Source organism: Ictalurus furcatus, chromosome 17 (genome assembly GCF_023375685.1).
Source record: "Ictalurus furcatus strain D&B chromosome 17, Billie_1.0, whole genome shotgun sequence".
Classification (NCBI taxonomy): Eukaryota; Metazoa; Chordata; class Actinopteri; order Siluriformes; family Ictaluridae; genus Ictalurus; species Ictalurus furcatus.
The window spans coordinates 10,644,413-10,665,474 of NC_071271.1; the positions used below are offsets into that span (position 1 = coordinate 10,644,413).

The window sequence follows — 21,062 nt, forward strand, 5'->3', positions numbered from 1 at the left end:
GCACCTCCCTCTGTGCAGCACTCAATAAATACTGCTGTGTACTGCTCTGTTAGGGTTTTCTAACCCACCCTGGAGGTGCCTTTTGTTCTCTCTGTAACACTTACCCTTACAGATAGTCATATGAAAACGGTAAGTAAAGCTTGTTTCTTTCTGGGTTTTTTTTTTTTTTTAAAATTTGTTACGTAAACAGACATAAAAAACCAAGCAGGTTTTAGATGACTAAATGCACTGTGTTTAGCTGACTGGAGACAGAAAATAGACACTCACACAAGCTAGACGAATATGTACTGTAACTTTTATCTAATGTTGTTTTTTGATTAGGATGCAAACTCCTAAGCAATTTCTTAAATTAAAAAAATAAAACATTTAAGATTTGGTACATTATTATTCGTCGTTTTCATATGCCTAAAAATGAGCTAGGTGTTGGTCTATAGGTCAGATTTTAACCAGTATTTTCATTTATTTATTTGACATGCTTCTTTTTTTTTAACTAATATGATTAGGAGAAGCAGAAATGGAGAAACAGGTGGTGGATATAGCCAGGGGAGCCTTTAACACGGGTAGGTCCAGAGTCCTGCAGTACAGAGTGGAGCAGCTCCGAGCTTTACTGCGGCTCATTAGAGAGAAACAGGAGGACATCAGTGTTGCTCTCACACATGACCTGCACAGGGTAAGAGCTGTACAGTGGATTGAGCTTCTTATAAATACCACAGTACTGCCCTAGGCTGGAAAGGGAAAAAGGATCATGAGTTTAACATTAAATACTTTGCACTCCTAGGGGGGGAAAAGGGGCTACTAATCTACAGAGTTCCTTGTCGTGGGGTTGGTAGTGTTATCTTTTGTACTTTTAATATGTATTTCCTTTCACTTGGAAATGTGGTTATAGTTTACCATTAAAAAGATTTAAGCGTTATTGGACCATAATTACCTTTTAAGGTAAAGATTCTTAAGGTACGGTGTACCACGATCAGCCTTAACATTAAAACCATCTGCCTAATATTGTGTGGGTATTCCTTGTGCCGCCAAAACAGCTCTGACCCCTCGAGGCATGGACTCCACAAAGCTTCTGAAGGCCACCTTCTCCGTCGCTCCATGGTCCAGTTCTGATGCTCATGTGTCCATTGTAGGCGCTTTCAGTGGTGGACAGGGGTCAGTCTGCGGCTACGCAGCCACATACGCAGCAAGCTGTGATGCTCTGTGTGTTCTGACTCCTTTCTATCATAGCCAGCATTAACTTTTTCAGCAATTTGTGCTAAAGTAGCTCTTCTGTGGGATCCAAACAAACGGGTTAGCCTTCGCTCCGCAGGTGCTTCAGTGAGCCTTGGACAGCCATGGCACTGTTGCCAGTTCACTGACTTTCCTTCATTGGACCACTTTTTGTAGGTACTAACCACTGCATACCGGGAACACCCCACAAGACCTGCTGTTTTGGAGATGCTCTGACCCAGTCGTCTAGCCATCACAATTTGGCTCTTGTCAAAGTCACTCAGATTCTTACACTTGTTCATTTTTCCTGCATCAACACATCAACTTTGAGAACTGACTGTTCACTTGCTGCCTAATATATCCCACACCTTGACATGTTCCATTGTTATGAGATAATCAATGTTATTCATGTCACCGGTCAGTGAGTGGTTTTAATGTTATGGCTGATTGGGGTATATACAACTTTTTAGGTAAAGGGTACATACTAAAGGTACAAAAAAGATGTGCATTTGAGGATAACATCCCAGCAACAATTAATGGTACTGTACAGTTTTGTACCTTTTTTTTGTTGTTGCAAGAATTAGAATGCTTTTTTAAGCAAAATTATTTAATCTCATACAACAGTGGATCTCAATGTAGAGTACAAGGTACTGTAGAGGTGTGCATTGGGACTTGGATCCCAACAAAAAAAAAGTCACCAGAGCAGTCGATTACCCTCTGATGCAAGCAGGAGAGAGCGGTCAGATTTGTATCTCACAGGACAAGAGTGTATATGGTGCTCACCCACCACTCCATAACATATTTGCTGCTTTTATTCAGTCATCTTCTGTACCTGGTCAGGGTCACTGGTCTATATCACTAATTTGTTTATATTTTGGCAAATAGCACCAACAAAGTTTGTCAGATATGGTTCTCAAAGTGGGGTCCAGGGACCTCCAGTCAGAGTCAAACCTAGATTATGTGGGAACCCCAGGCAAAATAAATGCATGGGGCCCTTCTGACAGATTTTCGTTGTTATGTCTTTATGTTACACAGGGATATAATAATACAATGCACATTTAAACGTAGACAATACACATCTACCAGAACGTAACGTGTTTACTTTTTACAGCTTCATGGTGTGTTTTGCAAATAGGAAATCAAACCACAACAAATAACCTTCAACTATTTACAGTACATTGCCACCTTATAAACGCTGCTTATGAGCCTTAACTAAAGTGAATGCTGCATTATTTTAAGATGAAAATTTCTGATTATTTAAATGATCAGACCTCTGGAGCCCTCTCAGAATGCAGGGCCATAGGCAATTGCCTGCTCTGTAGCTACGCCTCTGCCTCCATGGGTGTGGCTATTAACAACATTATAAAACGGAGGTTGAAAACCTTTTCAGCTGGCATAGCCATAAAAGCCAAAAAGAGTTATGATCTTTTTCTTTAAAGAGCCAGAGGAAAGTTAACATATTTTTTGATGTTTTGTATATGTCTTCTTATTATAATTATTATCTTTACTATTATTGCATAATTATAAAAAGTGGTAATGTAATAAAGGTCATTTCACATTTTGCATGTTCTTGATCTTATAGCCTGCACTTCACCTAATAGGCCTGTAGGTGGCACTTGGACTTGATTTAACCGACTATCAATACTGTAGGTTTACATGGACAACAATAATCCGATATTATCCTGATTAAGACAATATTCTGATTAAGACACTAGCATGTAAACAGTGATTTCTGATGACCTTTCTCTGACTAAAGTCATACTCGAATTAAACACAAATCGAATTAAGACATGTGGAGTATTCCTGTTTTAGTCACATTATCGAAGTGTATTATAGACACGTATACACTTTAATCACACTATTAATGTCGTGTGGGAGTTTTCACCGCATTTTGCGACAGGACGCGTACGCACACGGCATTGCTCAACCGTTTGACGGCAAACAAGAGAGCACGGCTGCATCCGAAACCGCGTACTTACCTACTACAGTATATAATAGGTGAAATACTTGTATGTACATGCATGGTTTAATGCATCTTATATGAATGGAAATATTTATGCAAATACTTAATCGTATGTCAGGAAATGTATTAAATGGAGAAAATGAACTATGTTCTGTCCTTTTGGCTGCAGAGTGAGTTCAACACACCGCTTTTGGAGCTCATTGGGCTTGAGAATGAAATCAAGCTGGCTGAACGTGAACTGAGTGACTGGACAAGACCTCAGCCTGTTCAAAAAAACCTCCTCACCCTGACAGATGATGTCTTTATTAAAGCTGAACCTTTGGGTGTGGTGCTGATCATTGGAGCCTGGAACTATCCATGGGGTCTTACCCTGGGGCCGCTCATTGGTGCAATCGCAGCAGGTACAATACAACAGCTAGGGATTAGGAGCTGTCATACTTCTGTTCCTCAATGTTGCAACTAACTACATATCTTTGTCTTAGTTTCACTGTAGTTACTGAACAATTCATTGTAGCCACTGAATTATATGCCTTAAGATGATGATAAACTGGGACTTTAGGGGTTAATTGAAAACTGTAAATGAACTGTCATCATTTTTTGCATAGTACTGTAAAATTCACTCTCATTAAACGCCCATTCACTCTGAAACTTCTCTTTGGAAGGCGATGCTGCTGTGGTGAAACCTTCAGAACTGAGTAAGAATTCAGCCAGCCTACTGAAAGAACTGCTTCCTCAGTATTTGGATCAGGTCTGTGAGTTCCAGTGAGTTTTCATTTTGATGGGGTGGATAAATCATAAATCCATTAACTAGCGCACCAGGCAAGTGAAAGTACTCTAATGTGCTTGTCCAGTATCACAGTTTGGTTTGACCAGAAACCTTTCTGACAAGTTTTAACATTGTAGCTAATATAGGGTGCGTCTCAGTCAGCTCCCTAGCTCCCTAGGTCATGAATCAGTATATTGTGTCCACGAGTTTGGGCACTGGGAAAGACCCTGGCTCACTGCACATTGGGACACTGATGACTCTGAATGACTGAATTTCTGGCGACATGACTACGTACTCGGGCTGTAAAAAACGTCACCTCTGGCATTTATCAACAACAGGCAGGGCCGATATCTGTCTGACATTATACATCATATCAGTTTGCTAGCTTAATCACACGTTTCTGTCACGGGACTTCAAGCAGGATCGTAGGCAAGCTAGTGGATTTTTTAAAATCATTAGACACTTAATAGTTGTCAGACTCAAACAAGCCGTATATAGAACTTCAAATAAAGTTCAAAATTACTAATGGATTCAGGCAGCCCTTAAAATGGTCGACTCCTTGATCATTTCCCTGACTACTGAACTAGGGACTCACTGATTTAGACGCACCATAATATAATGTAATAAAGTGTGGTGAGGTAGTTCGCTAGTCAAGTGTGTTAATGTTTTCAGTGTAGAATATAACTCATTATCCTTTGTCTAAGGATAATGTGCATGGCCCAAGTTGTTGGCCAATGACTCGCTATGATCCGTGGTGTTCACATTGCACGTAAAAGATATTATATTAATCAAGTTGGGCTAGCATATTTCTTTTTTCCTGAATGTATAACCTCAGAGTAGTTGTCCTAGCAGGTGACTTATATGATGACTTTACACACAAGTAATACTGCATGAGTAAGAGTGCAGTTATACTGAATATCGGCAGTGCTGTGATTCAGTGTAGGCACGACGCCAGAGCCCTGCTGATATTCAGTCTAAGAGCACGACTGCGAGTGTGATATTGCTTTTATACAAAAGTTTTATAAAGAAGCCAGTTAATATTGAGATTTCGGAAACAATATGCCCAAATTAGTTGTTTATTTTTTCTCTGCAAACAAAAATAGATCCCAAAGAAGCCACTCTCACTTTACATCCCGTCACTTTATATGCTGGCTAGCTAGCTCACAATGATTTGTACATTCGTGTTGAAGGTGCATCCGCTGAAACTGGCTTCCCTTCTTTCATGAAAAATATATCGTTTGCAATGTCTGCTCGTGATGTCACTAACTCTACTGAAGTAATTTTCTGTGGTGAACACAGACAAGCAGAGCTATATACGCACAGTGAAACATCCCAGTTCGGTTATACTAAATATAAGCACTCTTGGAACCCCACTCGTCTGATCCAATTAGTGGACCGGAACTGACTATTGTATAATAGACTTTATATTGGTTGGTTTTGTCGTACCTGCATGTTGTCCATGCATTATTGATTAATCTGATTCTGATTCAGAATGAGTAGCACACTATAGTTACAGCATTGAGGAGCATCACACCACTGTCAAGCCAATTTTGTTTAAATAAGCATTACCAAACAAGTATTTTGTCAAACAGAAATCAATAGAAATAGAAAGTCAATAGTAATGAAAGCTGCAAGCAGCCATGAACAGGCCTTCGCACCCTGGTGCATGTTGGGGTTGCTCTGCCAGAGGAACCATGCCATTCCATTTTTTAGCACTTCTGTGTTGTTATCACAATGTAAAACATGTAATTTCCTGTTGCCAGCCAGTGGTGCTATGACTGTAACTGAATATTGCCATGTAAATGGTAAAAGAAAAAAAACGGTGACCGCTAGCCAACTACACCTACTTGTCCTCTTGGCAACTATGAATACAGACTAATAGCCAGAACATGAAATCATCTTGACCTGACTGCCTTAGGCTTGGGATTTGTCCATGCTCACCTTACTATGAGATAGGAGAGACTCCCAAACCATCATTTTACTGGTCCATCTTTGTGTTTGTGCTCAGTTCTTAGTTATGAACCTACATAAGCATGACTGTGGTGTAATATAATGATTGTTTGAATCTTTAAGGAGATGTACCACGTGGTGACTGGAGGTGTTCCTGAAACCCAGGAGTTGCTGAAGCAGCGTTTCGATCACGTCTTCTACACAGGAAACAGCACAGTGGGGAAACTGGTGATGGAAGCAGCTGCATACCACCTCACACCAGTCACCCTGGAGCTGGGGGGGAAAAGCCCCTGCTATATTGATCAGAACTGTGACCTTGCAGTTGCTTGCCGGTAACGCATTGTTTACAAGCTCTTACACAGACTTGCAATCATTATTACCTTAAGTTATGTTACAGTATGCCATATACGTTCATTTTGTAGGTTTACAATCACTGACTGTAGTCCATCTGTTGACGTACACAGTGTGTTAAAGGTGCTTTATTAAAGGCAGGCACCCTTGAAGGTGAAACCCATTATACTTATAGACAGCACTAGTGTTAACTAGAGGTTGACCGATAGAGGATTTTACAGAAAACTAAGTTGGGAAGTACCTGCCGATAACTGATTATTCAAAATTGAAACTGAACGAAAACAGAAAGTTCAGCAATATTTTATTTTGAGTGTTATTAACACAATAAACAGTATTGACTGTACGATGAAAATGTACAGTACTTTTTAAAAGGATATATATGTGTGTGTGTGTGTGTGTGTATGTATGTATGTATATGTATGTATGTATGTGTGTGTGTGTGTATATATATATATATATATATATATATATATATATATATATATATATATATATATATATATATATAAACTATTAGTAAATATTAAAATAATTAAAAGATATAGATCCAAACTGAACCAAAAAGTAGCAAAAATAGAGACATCCAAAATTAATTTTAAAGAACCCATCTCAAATAACACTACAAAATTGTCAGCGATCGTTTTTATTTCGCCTGTAGAGGCCGCTCTCGTTCTGTATAGTGACAGCGGACACTTTTCACCCACTCCAGCATTTTTTTTGTGGACAGTGGATTTTTGCAAAAACCAATCAATCCGTCAACCTCTAGTGTTAACTGTAAACCATAAATATGTGGTGTCCTGCAAGTCTAATTAGAGTGATGAATATTTTGGTCTTTTACAATTTGATTATTCCAATAAAATGAAATCAATTCTAACGTTTATAAACATTTATTGATTCACATATACCTATTCCTTGGTTAGATTTTCAACTGTAATATTTTTTTTCGATTTAAAACTAAGTCATTTAAACAAACATGCTATAATACAGGGTGTTCCAAAACATTTGACTGACAGTAAAATGATGTATGTGTAGTATTGTGGCTCCATCTACTTTCCATATTCACTTAAAATGAGCTCTTTTTGTCTCCAGTCGAATCACCTGGGGGAAGTTTGCTAACTGTGGCCAGACATGCATCGCACCAGACTACATTCTCTGTAACTCCAGCATCCAGAACAGACTGATTGAAGGGATTCGCCAGACATTACAGGTTTGTTCTCTGATATATATTTTTTTCATATCGGAAATCATATTGTTATTTACATGGGAATAGTGCGCTTGAATATAAAGATTGTAAATGATCCAGTGTCTGTGCTAAATCCAGGAGTTCTACGGTGAGAACCCTAAAAGCTCTCCAGATTACGGCCGCATCATCAACCAGAATCACTTTGAGCGCGTGCTGGCCCTGATGGAGGGGTGCAGTGTGGCTGTGGGGGGAGAGAGCGATAAATCACAGTGTTATATTGGTATGAGAATGACTTGTGATGAAATATAATGTGTTGGTTCAGTCGGTAGATTAGTAGATTGTTCCTTGATGGATTTGTATACAGTATTAGTGTGTGTGTGTGTGTGTGTGTGTGTGTGTGTGTGTGTGTGTGTGTGTTTCCTGGTCTCTGCCAGCTCCTACCGTTCTGAAGGATGTTTTGCCTCACGCCAGGATAATGCAGGAAGAGATCTTTGGACCCGTGCTGCCAGTCATCACTGTCGGTGATCTCAATGAGGCCATTCGCTTCATTAATGATAGAGAAAAACCTTTGGCTCTTTATATCTTTTCTTCAGATAAGAAGGTATTTTATTTTGAGCTGCTGATAATATTGAACTGTATAATGTGAAGTATGTCTGGTAGAAACAATTTTTTTTATACTTTTAATTTCAGGGGGTTCGCCCTATTATCCCTATTTCTTTTTTCCTTTCCGTTTAGGTGATCAAGCGAATGCTGAGTGAGACATCTAGTGGAGGAGTGGTCGTTAATGATGTAATGATCCACTACACAATCAGCTCCTTACCCTTCGGGGGAGTAGGTACGTCAGCCTGTTAGAAATCCAAGCTTGTTAATTGTGCATAAACATATCAACACGCTCAGGCATGTGTAACGTATATGAGTATATGAAACAATCAACAAAAATACAAAGCAGTATAAAATTGTCTCTACAAATGTGTTTAATTTTATCATTCTGTATTAGGCATCATGATCAGGGCTCAGAAAAAGAGTAAACAAATCATCTGTTTGCTCTGAGCAGAACCAGAATTTGACTTTTTGTGGTCTATTCTAAACTAGTTTTAAAAAATGAAGAAACGGTCCATTCATTTCCTTTTACATAGGCTGTATGAAGGCCTAGTATAATAACAAAGTAGGTTATACAGTGGATATAAACATATAACATATCAATATATACAGTAGATATAAACATATAACACATACAGTAGATATACACCTATAACATATGCAGTAGATATAAACCTATAACATATATACAGTAGATATAAACCTATAACATATATACAGTGGACATAAACATAACATGTATACAGTGGATATAAACATATAACATATCAATATATACAGTGGATATAAACCTATAACATATACAGTAGATATAAACCTATAACATACATACAGTGGACATAAACATATCAGTATATACAGTGGACATAAACATAACATATATACAGTGGATATAAACATATATACAGTAGATATAAACTTATAACATATATACAGTGGATATAAACATATACAGTGGATATAAAAATATAACATGTACAGTGTATATAAGAAGTCTACACACCCCTGTTAAAATGGCAGTTTTTTTGTGATGTCAAAAAAACAACTTAGTTTAAGTTGAATCGTGTCAGAACCCTTTTCACCTTTATTGTGAAATTGCAACATATATATATATCATAGTGACAAACACCCAGAAATGTTATAGGGGGAAAAAAGAAAACTAAAGTAGTATAGGGGTCTCAATACTTTCTGAATCCCCTGTATATAATTTTAGCTGGCTTAATGCCCATCCCTTATCTCATGAGTGCAGCAGAACAACAAACAGGCCTGGTTATCTATCTAATGCATACTTTAAGGTCATGAGGTTTTATGCTGAGAAAAGTCTACTAGTATGTCTTTGTCTTCATGCTTCAAATACATTTGTGTACAATTTTCAAAAAGCCAGCAAAAGAAAATGCAAAATTGCTGTTTCCATTGCTGAGGATCAAACCAAATGTGCAGTCCTGTAGAGACCGGAAAAACACGTATTCGTCATTTCTTTGAATAATTTATTCATTACGTCCTTGCGTATTAATCTCGTAGCTTTTAGGTCAGCCAAAGCTTGTAGCCATTTTCCTTTCATTTCTATAGTTTCTGTTCAGTTTCACAAATTCAAAATGTGCATAAAAGAAGTGAAGACCATCTCTCTCTCTCTCTCTCTCTCTCTCTCTCTCTCTCTCTCTCTCTCTCTCTCTTTCTTTCTCTCCCCCAGGAAACAGTGGGATGGGCAGATACCATGGCAAGCACACATTTGACCAGCTTAGTCATAAACGTGCTTGCCTCATCAAGTCCTTGGGAATGGAAAGTCTGAACAAAGCACGCTACCCTCCACAAACGTCGTCCCGTCTGCGCAGAGCCCGGTTCTTCATGCGGAGCCGCTTATGCAGCTGTACTCATCTCACCTGTGTCTGGGCCATCATCTCCACCATGCTGGCCTTGGGTCTGCTCATCGCCTTACTGGTCGTCCTGCTCAAGGTTAGCCATCCTTTCTCTCCATCAGCATCAAACACTTATTTTTAAAATAATAATAAAGGTTTTGAATCAGTTGTATTATTAAATAAAGGTCAAATTTAACCCCCATTACATGGCCTCATGTAATCAGTAATCAAGAAAATAATCTCTTGTTAATCTCCACTTTTATTTAATTTTTTATTACTCGGTCTTATCAGATGATGTTGCACCTATGTACTGTTCACCTATTCATTCCAAACTTTAGAATACTTTCATATGATTTGATACACAATAAATGCAGTCACAACAAGCTATTTTAACAGCTATAATAATCTTTTAAATAAGCTTTCACCTTACATATTATTCCTAAATCAAGGATCTAGCGTACAGTTCTCACCCAAGTATTCACTCCCAATTATTAGTTCTCATTCTGTTGCTTAAAAAAAGTCAGACATAATGCTAAAGTGTTTTGATGTCTACAGAAACTACAAATGATAAAAAAAAAATTTTTTTATTGATATTCACCTCCTTTAATTGAACAGACTGCACACTCTGTGTGTGTGTGTGTGTGTGTGTGTGTGTGTGTGTGTGTGTGAGAGAGAGAGAGAGAGAGGAATTGAATCGCATATAAATGCATTATTAAGGTAAAACATTATTAAGTGCTTGATTTCACAATAAATAAAACTTGATTCAGCCAGTGCTGCTGTTGTGAAGACGCGTAGCTGGCCTTTTTTTTTTTTATGACGTTTGGAGAATGTTAGAAAAATATTGGATTGAAATCTCCAGCATTGTAAGCGCAATTGTAATGAAAGTTTAAAAATTAAAAAAAAAAAAAATTACAGCACATATAATTTTGTTTTTGTTTGTTTCGTTTTAAATGTACATTTCGCTTTCGGTTTTCAGACAAGTGTATCCAGAATTTTCGGTTTCGGCCAAAAATTTTCATTTCAGTGCATCAGTAGTTACAGAGCTCTATACAGAGCTTTCTAGACATCAACATCCTCTTTGACATTTCACAGTAACTTCAGCCACTTCTGAGAAGCGCCAAGATTAAATCGCACCTGGAGTTTGCTAGCAGACATCTGACAAAACCTGAAACAACATTTATAAGTCAAAATGATATATTTGGCCTGAAGGCAAAGCATGAAATACACACGTAACACCATCGTGTAGGCAGCATGATGTCCTTTGATGGCAGGAGGAATTGGAAAGCTTGTTTTGTTTTATTATTATTTTTAAATGTGTTGAATCTTTTGTGTTCTGAGGGGTGAAATATGGGGGAAAAGTTGAAAGGGGGCAAATACTTTTTGAAGATGGTAATAATTTTTATAATGCGTGTTTTTCATTTTGTTTTTACACACAGGGTATTGTGATTTGAAGACTCTGATCATCATGCCTAAAGATTTACACCTCAAGACAAGATGCTGCAGTTATGAATTGATGCAAAGCCTGACAAATAGTATTTAAACTATAGCCTGTTGTAACTTTTTTTATGTACACGTCTCGGCTGTGTTTTACATTGTGTTGTGTTTGTTTTTAAACCCTGTGTGGTTTATAGAGTGTGCATGATTGCAGACTCTTTCAGCAGCTGAAATGCCAGCAGGACAAACACAGACTTGTCTATAGCGTTACCCGAATTTCCCGAGCACAGGACAGGGAATTGGGAATCGCCAGTGTTTTTGGATAAGCCGTTTTCCCTGTTCAGTGAAGCAAGCAACAAAGAGCTTGTTCTTTATGCTTTATGCTTTGATGCTCAAGCCAGACACTGAGAATCTGAAGGATTTGGCATTGTTGAACACTGGCACAAATCTGCCACCGGGTGGCGTAATGTCACTACAGTATAACATGAGCTCATCTATTTTTAGTACTAATCTCAATTCCAGTTGGAAGTAACCTCGTCGATATCATCCGTAGTTATGATATTCATCCGAAAGTTCATTTTAAAAAATGTTATTTCGAATATTATTCACGATGTAATAACCCTGCACCCATACTGACTCTTGAATTAGAGCTTTTTTTTTTTTTTTTTTTTTTTTTTTTTTTTTTTTTTTTTTTTTTTTGGCTACTGGTGTTTTGGAGGTGCTGTGAATGTCTTAAGAACTATTGAAAATCTCCTTTACATTTCTGGTTTAATTCAAGAAAGACCTTTGACTGACTGGGGGGTTTTCATCGCCACGCTCGAGTCCAAATATTTCAAATCCAATACACATTGTTCTTCTCAAGTATCATCTGGGTTTACATTCCACATTCTCTATACCACATACTGGGAACAGACATATTTTACTTCTGGATGTCTATATGGATGTCTGGATTCATCATGTTCTGTATTTCATCAGGTCACAATTCTGCCATGACTCGTAGCGTCTAGCGGACCCCAAGGCAGTGACCCGACCGTGGTACAGCTTTACTCTCGTGTACTTCAGTGAGTTCATGCATTCCAGCACAAGCTCAGAGCTGTACAGGAGTGTCTGTTTACTTTGGATTACACTCCAAGTGTGCCTTACAATCTTAAAGTGCTACAACTCCACTGACGCTTTCAGAATTTATTATTATTATTCTTAATTTTTTTGCCTTTTTAGTTTTATTGAACTTACTGTATGTCGTCATTGTTCTTTTTGTTTTTGTTTGTATCTAATGATTCAGAGCATTGTAATTTAGCTCAGCTTTGTGAGGCAGGATGCAGATATAGGTTGACACAGAGTTGAGCTTTTAATTCTGTGCACTTGAAACAAAAAAAAATAAAACGAGAAACCGCTGTGTCCGAGATATAGATACAGAGTTCTCAGAGGTTTTACACGTACAACGTGCACAGTCATAACAGGGCTGACAGATGTGACAGAAGAAGAAAAAAAGAGAAAATAGAACTGGTAACTTCCCTGGGTGTCAGTATAGCATAAATATGAACAGGACACACACACACACACGCACACAAAAGGCATCCATCCATCCATTTTCCATACCACTTTTCCTACACAGGGTCATGTGCGAGCCTGGAGTCTATCCCAGGGGACTGGGGACACAAGGCAGGGGACATCCTGGACGGGGTGCCAATACATCACAGGGCACAATCACACACGCATTCAAACAATTCAGACAATTTGGAAATGGCAGTCATCCTACAACACATATTTTTGGAATGGGGAGGAAACCGGAGTACCCAGAAGAAAGCCCAGAAGCATGGGGAGAACATGCGAACTCTGTGCACACACACAGGGCAGAGGCCGGATTCAAACCCCTAAACCCAGAGGTGCAAGGCAAACGTGCTAATCATAAAGTCACTGTACCCCCCCCCCCCCCCCCTAATTATTTTCACAATAACAAATGAAACTTTGTTAATGGTGGGTTGTGATTTCTAGCACTGTGACAAAATTTAAAAATGGCAGATCCCTTGGCTGTGCTTCTCAGATCCTGCTTTGAGAACCATAACACTGGACTACCTAGAGTTAAAACTAAAGAAACTCTTCTCACACTGTCTTGCAAAAACACCGCAGTCTTCAATCTTATTATTTTTTTCTTCTTGTATATAAAGCATAACACCTAATCTCAGACTCTGTTGAAGTTATTACGATCCTACAGAGAAGCTTCTTTTGCGGCCAGTTGGTTTTCTCTGGATGGCCGTTATCTATCCTCTCATCTTGTTCTTTTTGCAACAAAAAAAAAGCTGTCTTACAGCTCCAGTGTTGCAGTTTCCATGACTACATATTAACCCTGCTAACCTTGGCACGCACAGCATTTATGAATGTGTGTGCTCGCTAAGTGACTGTACCTCCCACTCTAGGCCCCCGCGTCTCTCTCTCTCTCCCTCTCCGCTACACACACCTTCCTCTCAGCTTCCCATGTGGTTCTGCTCTGTCTTCCGAATTCTCTCCTCCTACTGCCTATAAACAGAGCTGGGTAAATTACTGAGGAAGTGTAATTCTGTACTGATTATGAATTACACTACTAAGGATGTAATCAGTAATGTGATCTTTTTGTTTACGTAAATGCAATCTAATCAGATTATGTACCGGATTGGTTTTGGAATGGTTTTATTCGATTAAATTATTTTTCTGGGTAAAATAAACTTGTTTTATATCACAGTTCTGTTGAATGCTTGATTCTGATTGGTCAGAAGCTGTTGATTCATTTTCTATAACAGCAGCTCTGACAATAGTTTATAGTAATAATCTCATTCGCTTGTAGTAACAATTTACACAGGGACTTTTTTGCTGGATGATTCACACAAAATGTAAATGTTTAAAATGTGGATAAACGTTCATACGGTGACGTTTTCTGTGAGGAGATGTTTACTTATCACATTTGGAAGGAGTCTCCAGTGTCAGCTTAGCACTTTGTAACAGGTGAAGTTTTAACTATAGGTTTTACGACATGGGAAATTCTTCAGGACAGAATGCTTTGCTGTTTCTTTGTAATTTTTTGTATGATTAACTTCAAGAGCAAGAAAAAAAAAAGGGAAATGCTGCAAGTGGTTAACACACCTGCCTCGCACCTCCAAGGTTGGGGGTTTGAATCCCACCTCTGCCCTATGTGCATGGAGTTTGCATGTTCTCCCTGGCCTTAGGGGGTTTCCTCCGGGTTCTCCCCCTGTCCAAAGACATGCATCATAGACTGATTGGCATCTCTAAATTGTCTTTAGTGAGTGAATGTGTGTGTGATTGTGCCCTGCCATGGGTTGGCACACCGTCCAGGGTGTCTCCCGCCTTGTGCCCTAAGTTTCCTAGGATAGGCTCCAGGCTCCCCGTGACCCTGTGTAGAATAAGCATTATGGAAAATATATGGATGGATAGACAAATAAAAAGTATGGTATGTCTTTAATGAATTAAAACGTTGTAAGCATTAGCAAATTGCTGTTGTAAAAGAGGAATAAAATACTTCAAGACCTGTGGTTATTGAAAAAGAATCAACGCCACACCATCATCGATTATTTGATTTTATTCCTTACTTCCTTACTAGTAGAAAAAACATGTATCTCATACGTCACAAAAATAAGACAAACATAACTAGATTTCTATGTGCAGTAAATATAATAAAACATTAGACCAAGATCAAAATAATCATTTATGTTAACATTAAGTGAAATCTTTCAAAATGAATCAGACACAAAGGCATACTCTTTGTTTAGGCTGTTTATTGGAACCATACTTTAACGTAGAAAAAAGTAATCATGTAGTTATGCATGTCTCTAAGAAACATTATGTATCTTATCTTATGTTTCAATAAGAAATCAGAGCACTGAGTCACTGGCAGTCCTCAAACGACGTCTAAAAACCTGTCTCTTCCTGATTGTAATTAAATTAGCACTTTAATAATAAATTTGTTGTGTTGTTTGTGTGCTTTTCTTACTATATTACCTCCACAACAGAGTTTTTCAACTGATGGTATTCTTAGTCCATGACCTAATGAACCAGTACCAGGATGTATTTATTGATAGAAAGCACTTCTGTAAGTCGCTCTGGTTACAGGCGTCTGCCAAATGCATATAAATGTAAATATTAGTAATTGCACAAATTTGTCATTCTTATTTAGTTAGTTATTCTTAGAAGAGCTCGGGTTTGTTCTAAATCCCCAAATTGTGTTGAAATTTGGCACCAACTACAAAAGCAAGATCTAGAGTGCTGCAGCCGGCACGTTCGACTTACTTCCACTTCACCTCCCCTTCCTTCTGCTTTGCTTCCGCTTCCTCTGATTCAGTCTTGAGACATCAATAATATATGACACAGCAGGACCAGGAGATCTGCTGCAGCAACTAATGAAGTCCCCAGACCTCAAGAGTTACAATAGGCTATAGTCAACCACTGGAGTTAGGAAACCGGTAGTGTGTTTTACAATAAGGCTGCATTTTCTTTAACAAAAGAGCGTTGTTCTTTTTCTACAAAAGTTTTCGGAGACTGTCTGATGATCTGTGTTTCCTAAGTATGAGCTAAACCTGTCTGAAGGAGTTATGAATGTGGGGCCTTCTCTTCTCGGCTTGGTCTGCACCACTCTCATAACAGAAAGAGTGGACAATTCAGTGTTTTCCTTGAATCCCATCTCATTTCTTGGTGATGATGCTCTACACCAATGCTCTTGTTGCATTCCATTGAAACTTAACAGCTGGTAAAAGATTTTAGTGCAGCCACCGTTCCGGAAAAGTAGAGCTGTACCTCTCATGCACATATGAATGCTTCACTTAGCCCACTCTTCTGTGGAAAAGGCTCCACTTCATGGCACAGAGGTTGGAAAGTTTCATCACAAATACTCTAGTGAGAGGATGCAACTGAGGATGAAGATGTCAGAGAGCCGTTTGTCACGTGGTCTAGTGCTCACTGAGCGCTCTGTTGCTGTTCCACTCTACTCGTATTCTAACCGCTTTGTTTTTAACCACTGAGACCTCAACTGTCTGTCTCTCTGTACTGAGGTCAAGAATGTCTTAGCAAGTTGAACACACTTCTCCTGACAGACTTTTTGTTTCATGGTTTTTTCCCCAGCGAGAGAAAATTCTTTTTAAATATGCGTCAATTGGGAAAAGATTGCTGTCATTTGCAAAGTTTCCATCCACTTTTTGCATGGTTCTGTTATTGAAAAATTGGGGAAAAAAAGGATTTTTTTTTTTTTTTGGTGAAATTTTCTGTCTTTTACTTGTTTTCATCCAGTTGGCCTTTTACCGATGAAATGGTGTGTGTGATGTGTGTCATCCTTAAAAAAAAAGCAAATTTTCACGTAAGTTTCGGTGTATCGCAAAAGAAATCTCCACTTGAGCCGTTTGCATACGCAATTTTGAGTATTTCAGAAATTGTGTACCTTAAATGTCCTCAAATCTTTGTAAAATTGATACAGTATTGAGACAATGAATTGAAATTGGCCCGCTTTCTCTCTTTCGGGCATTTGCCTCGCACCTCCAGGGTTGGGGGTTCAATTCCAGCCTCCGTTTGTTTGAGTTTACATGTTCTTACCCATGCTTTGAGGGTTTCCTCCAAGCATCCCCAGTCAAAAGACATATTTTAGGCTGATTGGCATTTACAAATTGTTCGTAGTATGTGAATGTGTGTGATTGTGTTCTACGATGTGTAGGCATCGCATCCACGGTGCATCCACAGTCTTGTGCCCTGAGTTCCCTGGGATAGGCTCCAGACTCCCCATGACCCTGTGTAGGAAGAGTACTACAGAAAATGGATGGACATCAGAATATAGCACTTGCTCATCTGATAGGGTTCCAAGTAACTGCCCTTATGTGAAGAAGCCCATGGGTCCGGGAGGTCGTGGTGGAGAGACACTCGACAGAAAGTAATTGGTGCTTATTTTGCTCCCATTTCAGATTGCCACCGTCCACCGGTTCCGACCCGAAAGCGGATTCACATCACCCTGTTCAAGCTGGCAACCTTCGCCAAGTACATAGTCGGGGAACTTTCGGGGTTAGTAAAATGACCATCCACTGATGTTGTATATGCTCTGTGTACAGCTAATAAAGGAAAATTAGTAATGTTGCATTATATCAGGCTGCCGTATGTAGGGGAGGCCAATGAAATTGCATACTGTAATTCCTTTGTGCATCTTGTGCCAGAGGTTTACGGCGCGCTGGATGGCACACACATTCCTATCCTTCCCCTGAAAGGAATTTCTGTCATGTCACACATGTTTGTAGTATCAACATAGAATTTATGCGCTAAAGTTAACCGAAAAAAGATTATTCCGACATGAAACTTTATTGATAATTTGCTTTTCCATCAGCTATATCGGTAAATTTCAATCCGCTAAACCTTTTTCTTTGCAAAAAAATTATTGGATGGAAATGTAGCTATTGACAGACCAGTTCAAAGCTTCACATACGCTTGATTCTTAATACTGTGTGTTGTTACCTAGATGATTAACGACTGTTTTTATGTTTCGTCCTGAGCAGTTAAACTGCTCTTCAGAAAAATCCTCCAGGTCCTGCAACATTCTTTGCTTTTCCAGCATCTTCTGCATATTTGACCCCTTACCAACAGTGCCTATATGATTTTGAGATCCATCTTTTCACACTGAGGAGAACTGAGGGACAACCATTACAACAAAAGGTACAAACATTCACTGATGCTCAAGAAGGCAACACGATACATTAAGAGCCGGGGGTGTGCAAATTTTTGAACAGGATGTTCGGTGTAAATTGTTATAATTTTTTCTTCTGGGAAACATGTAAATATTGTTAAGTAGATTTTGAAGGGCAATACAAAATGAAGAAAATAAGATTTTTAAACAAAATAATAACAATTCAACTCCATTGTAATCACATTTCTTGCTGTAGTACAACATAGTAGAATATACTGTATGCTGATTACAGCAGTGCAGGAATATGTTCGCTGCCAACATGGCAATTTCTCTGTGGATTATTTTTTACAAAATGGCAACGTCCAGTAACGGTCCTGAATATAGACAACAGTGACCCAAGCTGAAGAGAATGCTGATTACAAATGCTTCAAATCTGGTTAAAGATGCCTGTCTGATCATAGCCTGAAAGTGATATTAATACAAGTCCATTTGGCCTGAATCATCATCGAGCTAAAGCTTGTTCACATGTTTGTGTGAATAGCTGCGTGGATAACCCAGTTTTAATATGTAATAACCCAAAACATTACATTTCCGGCTTTTATTTTTGCTCCTTCTACTTAACAAAACATGCACTATCCCCCAGTTCATGTTACATGAATAAACATAAAAAGCTTATTACAGTAAATGACTAGTCTATCCTGCCATTAATGCCATTAGATGTTCCAGTTTGAGATGTAAATTTCCGTTGGTGCGTAACCACCCTTCTCAAACATCAGGATAAATGGCTTCAATTAAACTGCAATGGGTTTGGTTTAAAGTATTCTGTGCCCTTATAACAAAGCTGCAGGAGCCACTGGGTGTGTTTTTTTTTTTTTTTTTTTGGTGTGTGTGATCTCATTATTCTACTTCTGTCTTTCACGGTTACATGCTCTGAAGCATCTGCAGTAAACAGCAGGACACCAAAGCAGAGTGAAGTCTTTTGGGGACGCTGTGTCTCAGCTCCATCTCCAGCTTCCAAATCTAGCAAGACAAATGTGGCCTACTTTCTTCTGCGCTCTACTTTTGGTCTTCTACGACTCAAAGTCTGTTCTTTCTCACTGCTCTGACCACCTGAACGCTTTTGATGGACCTCTCGTCCCTCTTTTCATCAGGAGAGAAAACATTACCAGACTGTATTTGATCACAGGCTACACACATGTACTCCTGGCTCTTGCTGACATTTTGTCCCTCTTTGAGAAAAATCAATTGATCACTACAGACACAGACCTTGCTCCACATTTATTCTCCATTTCCATGGGTATGTAATGGCCATTTATATTTTTTTATGATGGCTCCGCATGAAAGATAAGATTGAGACATGGACTTGCAGATAACTAAAAGCCTTTTGCCAGAGCAATTATGACCTGAACCCACATGTTGACATTTCCAGACATCATAGATCTCTGGTTTCTATCTGAGGCCGTCCATTTCAACCATATCAACTGATACATGGGCAGTGTGGGCGACTGCCGTGTGTGCATTTTGTTTGGTTAACAGATTAGCTTTGTGGGTGGCTGCAAACAGAGAAAGTGTTGATTTAAACTGGACTTATTTACATCCTATCTCTGGTTGAACAATCTTGTCGAACGTTTGTGAGCACGTATACACTCGTTAATCTTAATGTCCTACTTGCAACTTTATATATGGAAAAATACTGTATACTGGAGAGTATTACTGTAGCTTTCAATGTGTGTGTGTTTTTTTTGTTTGTTTGTTTTTTTTGTTGAAGTTTCTATGACATTGGAATGTCAGCCTGTTCAAATGGAGTCAGGGGTCTCTGAGCTATGCAACAGTTACACATGCTTATTATGAACACAATGCTCCTAAACTGGGGAATTTTCATAGCAATAGCTTGAAGACCTAGTGTTTAAAACCCATAACTGAATGTTATTTACTTTATCCATCAAAACCAACTAGCATTCAGTTGAACTGGTGATTTTGGAATGGAAATGAAAATGTTGCCTTGAGTCTTTATCTTCTACAATATCACTCAGTGACTGATTTCAATGAAAATAATTTCTGTAATTTCTACATTCAAACCAGTATATTGTAAATGTGTTATATTCCGATACGTTAACCAATCTGGTATTCTGGGGAAATATTTATAGTAGGCAAATCATCTAAGCACCTTACTGTACAGCTACTGTAACACTGCACTGTATATATTGCTGTGTTATTACAATATGTCTTATATATGTCATATCCATATTGTAATAAGACAGTAAACATAAAGTATCATTACCCATACTGCAAAACCATACACCAGAAGCATAAAAATGTCTCACTTTGTCCATTATTTTCATATATTTGAGTGTAGCAGGGTAAGCGCACTAACTATAAACTGGAGTTAAAGATCGTTTTAGCCTAGGTACATAATGAACATTCACTAGCCAGCCTGATATTTTAAATAGATAATGAGTCTTTATTGGTCACAGCACAATGAAATTCTTTTCTTCGCATACCTCAGCATATCAGGAAGTTGGGGTCAGAGCACAGGGTCAGCCATGATACAGCGCCCCTGGAGCAGAGAGGGTTAAGGGCCTGGTTCAAGGGCCCAACAGTGGCAGCTTGGCAGTGCTGGGGCTTGAACCCCCGACCTTCCAATCAGTAACCTAGAGTCAGGCAGTGCTGGGGCTTGAACCCCCAACCTATGTTTGTTCTCAAACATAGGATCCCCCAGGACCCTGTGTAAGATAAGTGGTATGGAAAGTGGATGAATGGATGGATAATTGGCAATAAAGCTGCTGCAGTGGTGGTATTTGCAGTAATACACTGTAATACAGGTTTGCACTCAAATTGAAACATTCAATAGTATATGCCATTACTGTAAAGGTTAACCCTGAACAACAGCACGATTAGGCTTGCTTCTCTATATACTCTATGACAAATTTGGACAGCGATCTTGTCATTGTTTGGATAGGACCTGACTTACTAGAAAATAAATGCAGCTAGGAGAGGTTTTTGACTGGGTGGTCATTGAGATCTAAGCCAGCATGAAGATGAGCTCAGCAAGCTGCACCGTATGACCAGCATATTTTTATATCAAGCTGTTTGTTGTCTGTTGTTGCAGT

The 21,062-nt window shown here is 38.8% G+C and overlaps 1 protein-coding gene across 1 annotated transcript; it reads left to right on the forward strand.

The window, feature by feature from the left end:
* The first annotated feature begins 103 nt into the window (after positions 1 to 103).
* Positions 104 to 15,369, forward strand: aldh3a1 (aldehyde dehydrogenase 3 family, member A1). The gene is made up of 10 exons (XM_053647044.1): positions 104 to 670; positions 3,339 to 3,570; positions 3,832 to 3,917; positions 6,009 to 6,217; positions 7,326 to 7,443; positions 7,558 to 7,699; positions 7,854 to 8,020; positions 8,155 to 8,254; positions 9,710 to 9,972; positions 11,312 to 15,369. Exons 1-10 carry the CDS (start codon positions 515 to 517, stop codon positions 11,324 to 11,326), a joined length of 1,488 nt encoding a protein of 495 aa, XP_053503019.1. The 5' UTR covers positions 104 to 514; the 3' UTR covers positions 11,327 to 15,369.
* Positions 15,370 to 21,062: the final 5,693 nt, after the last annotated feature.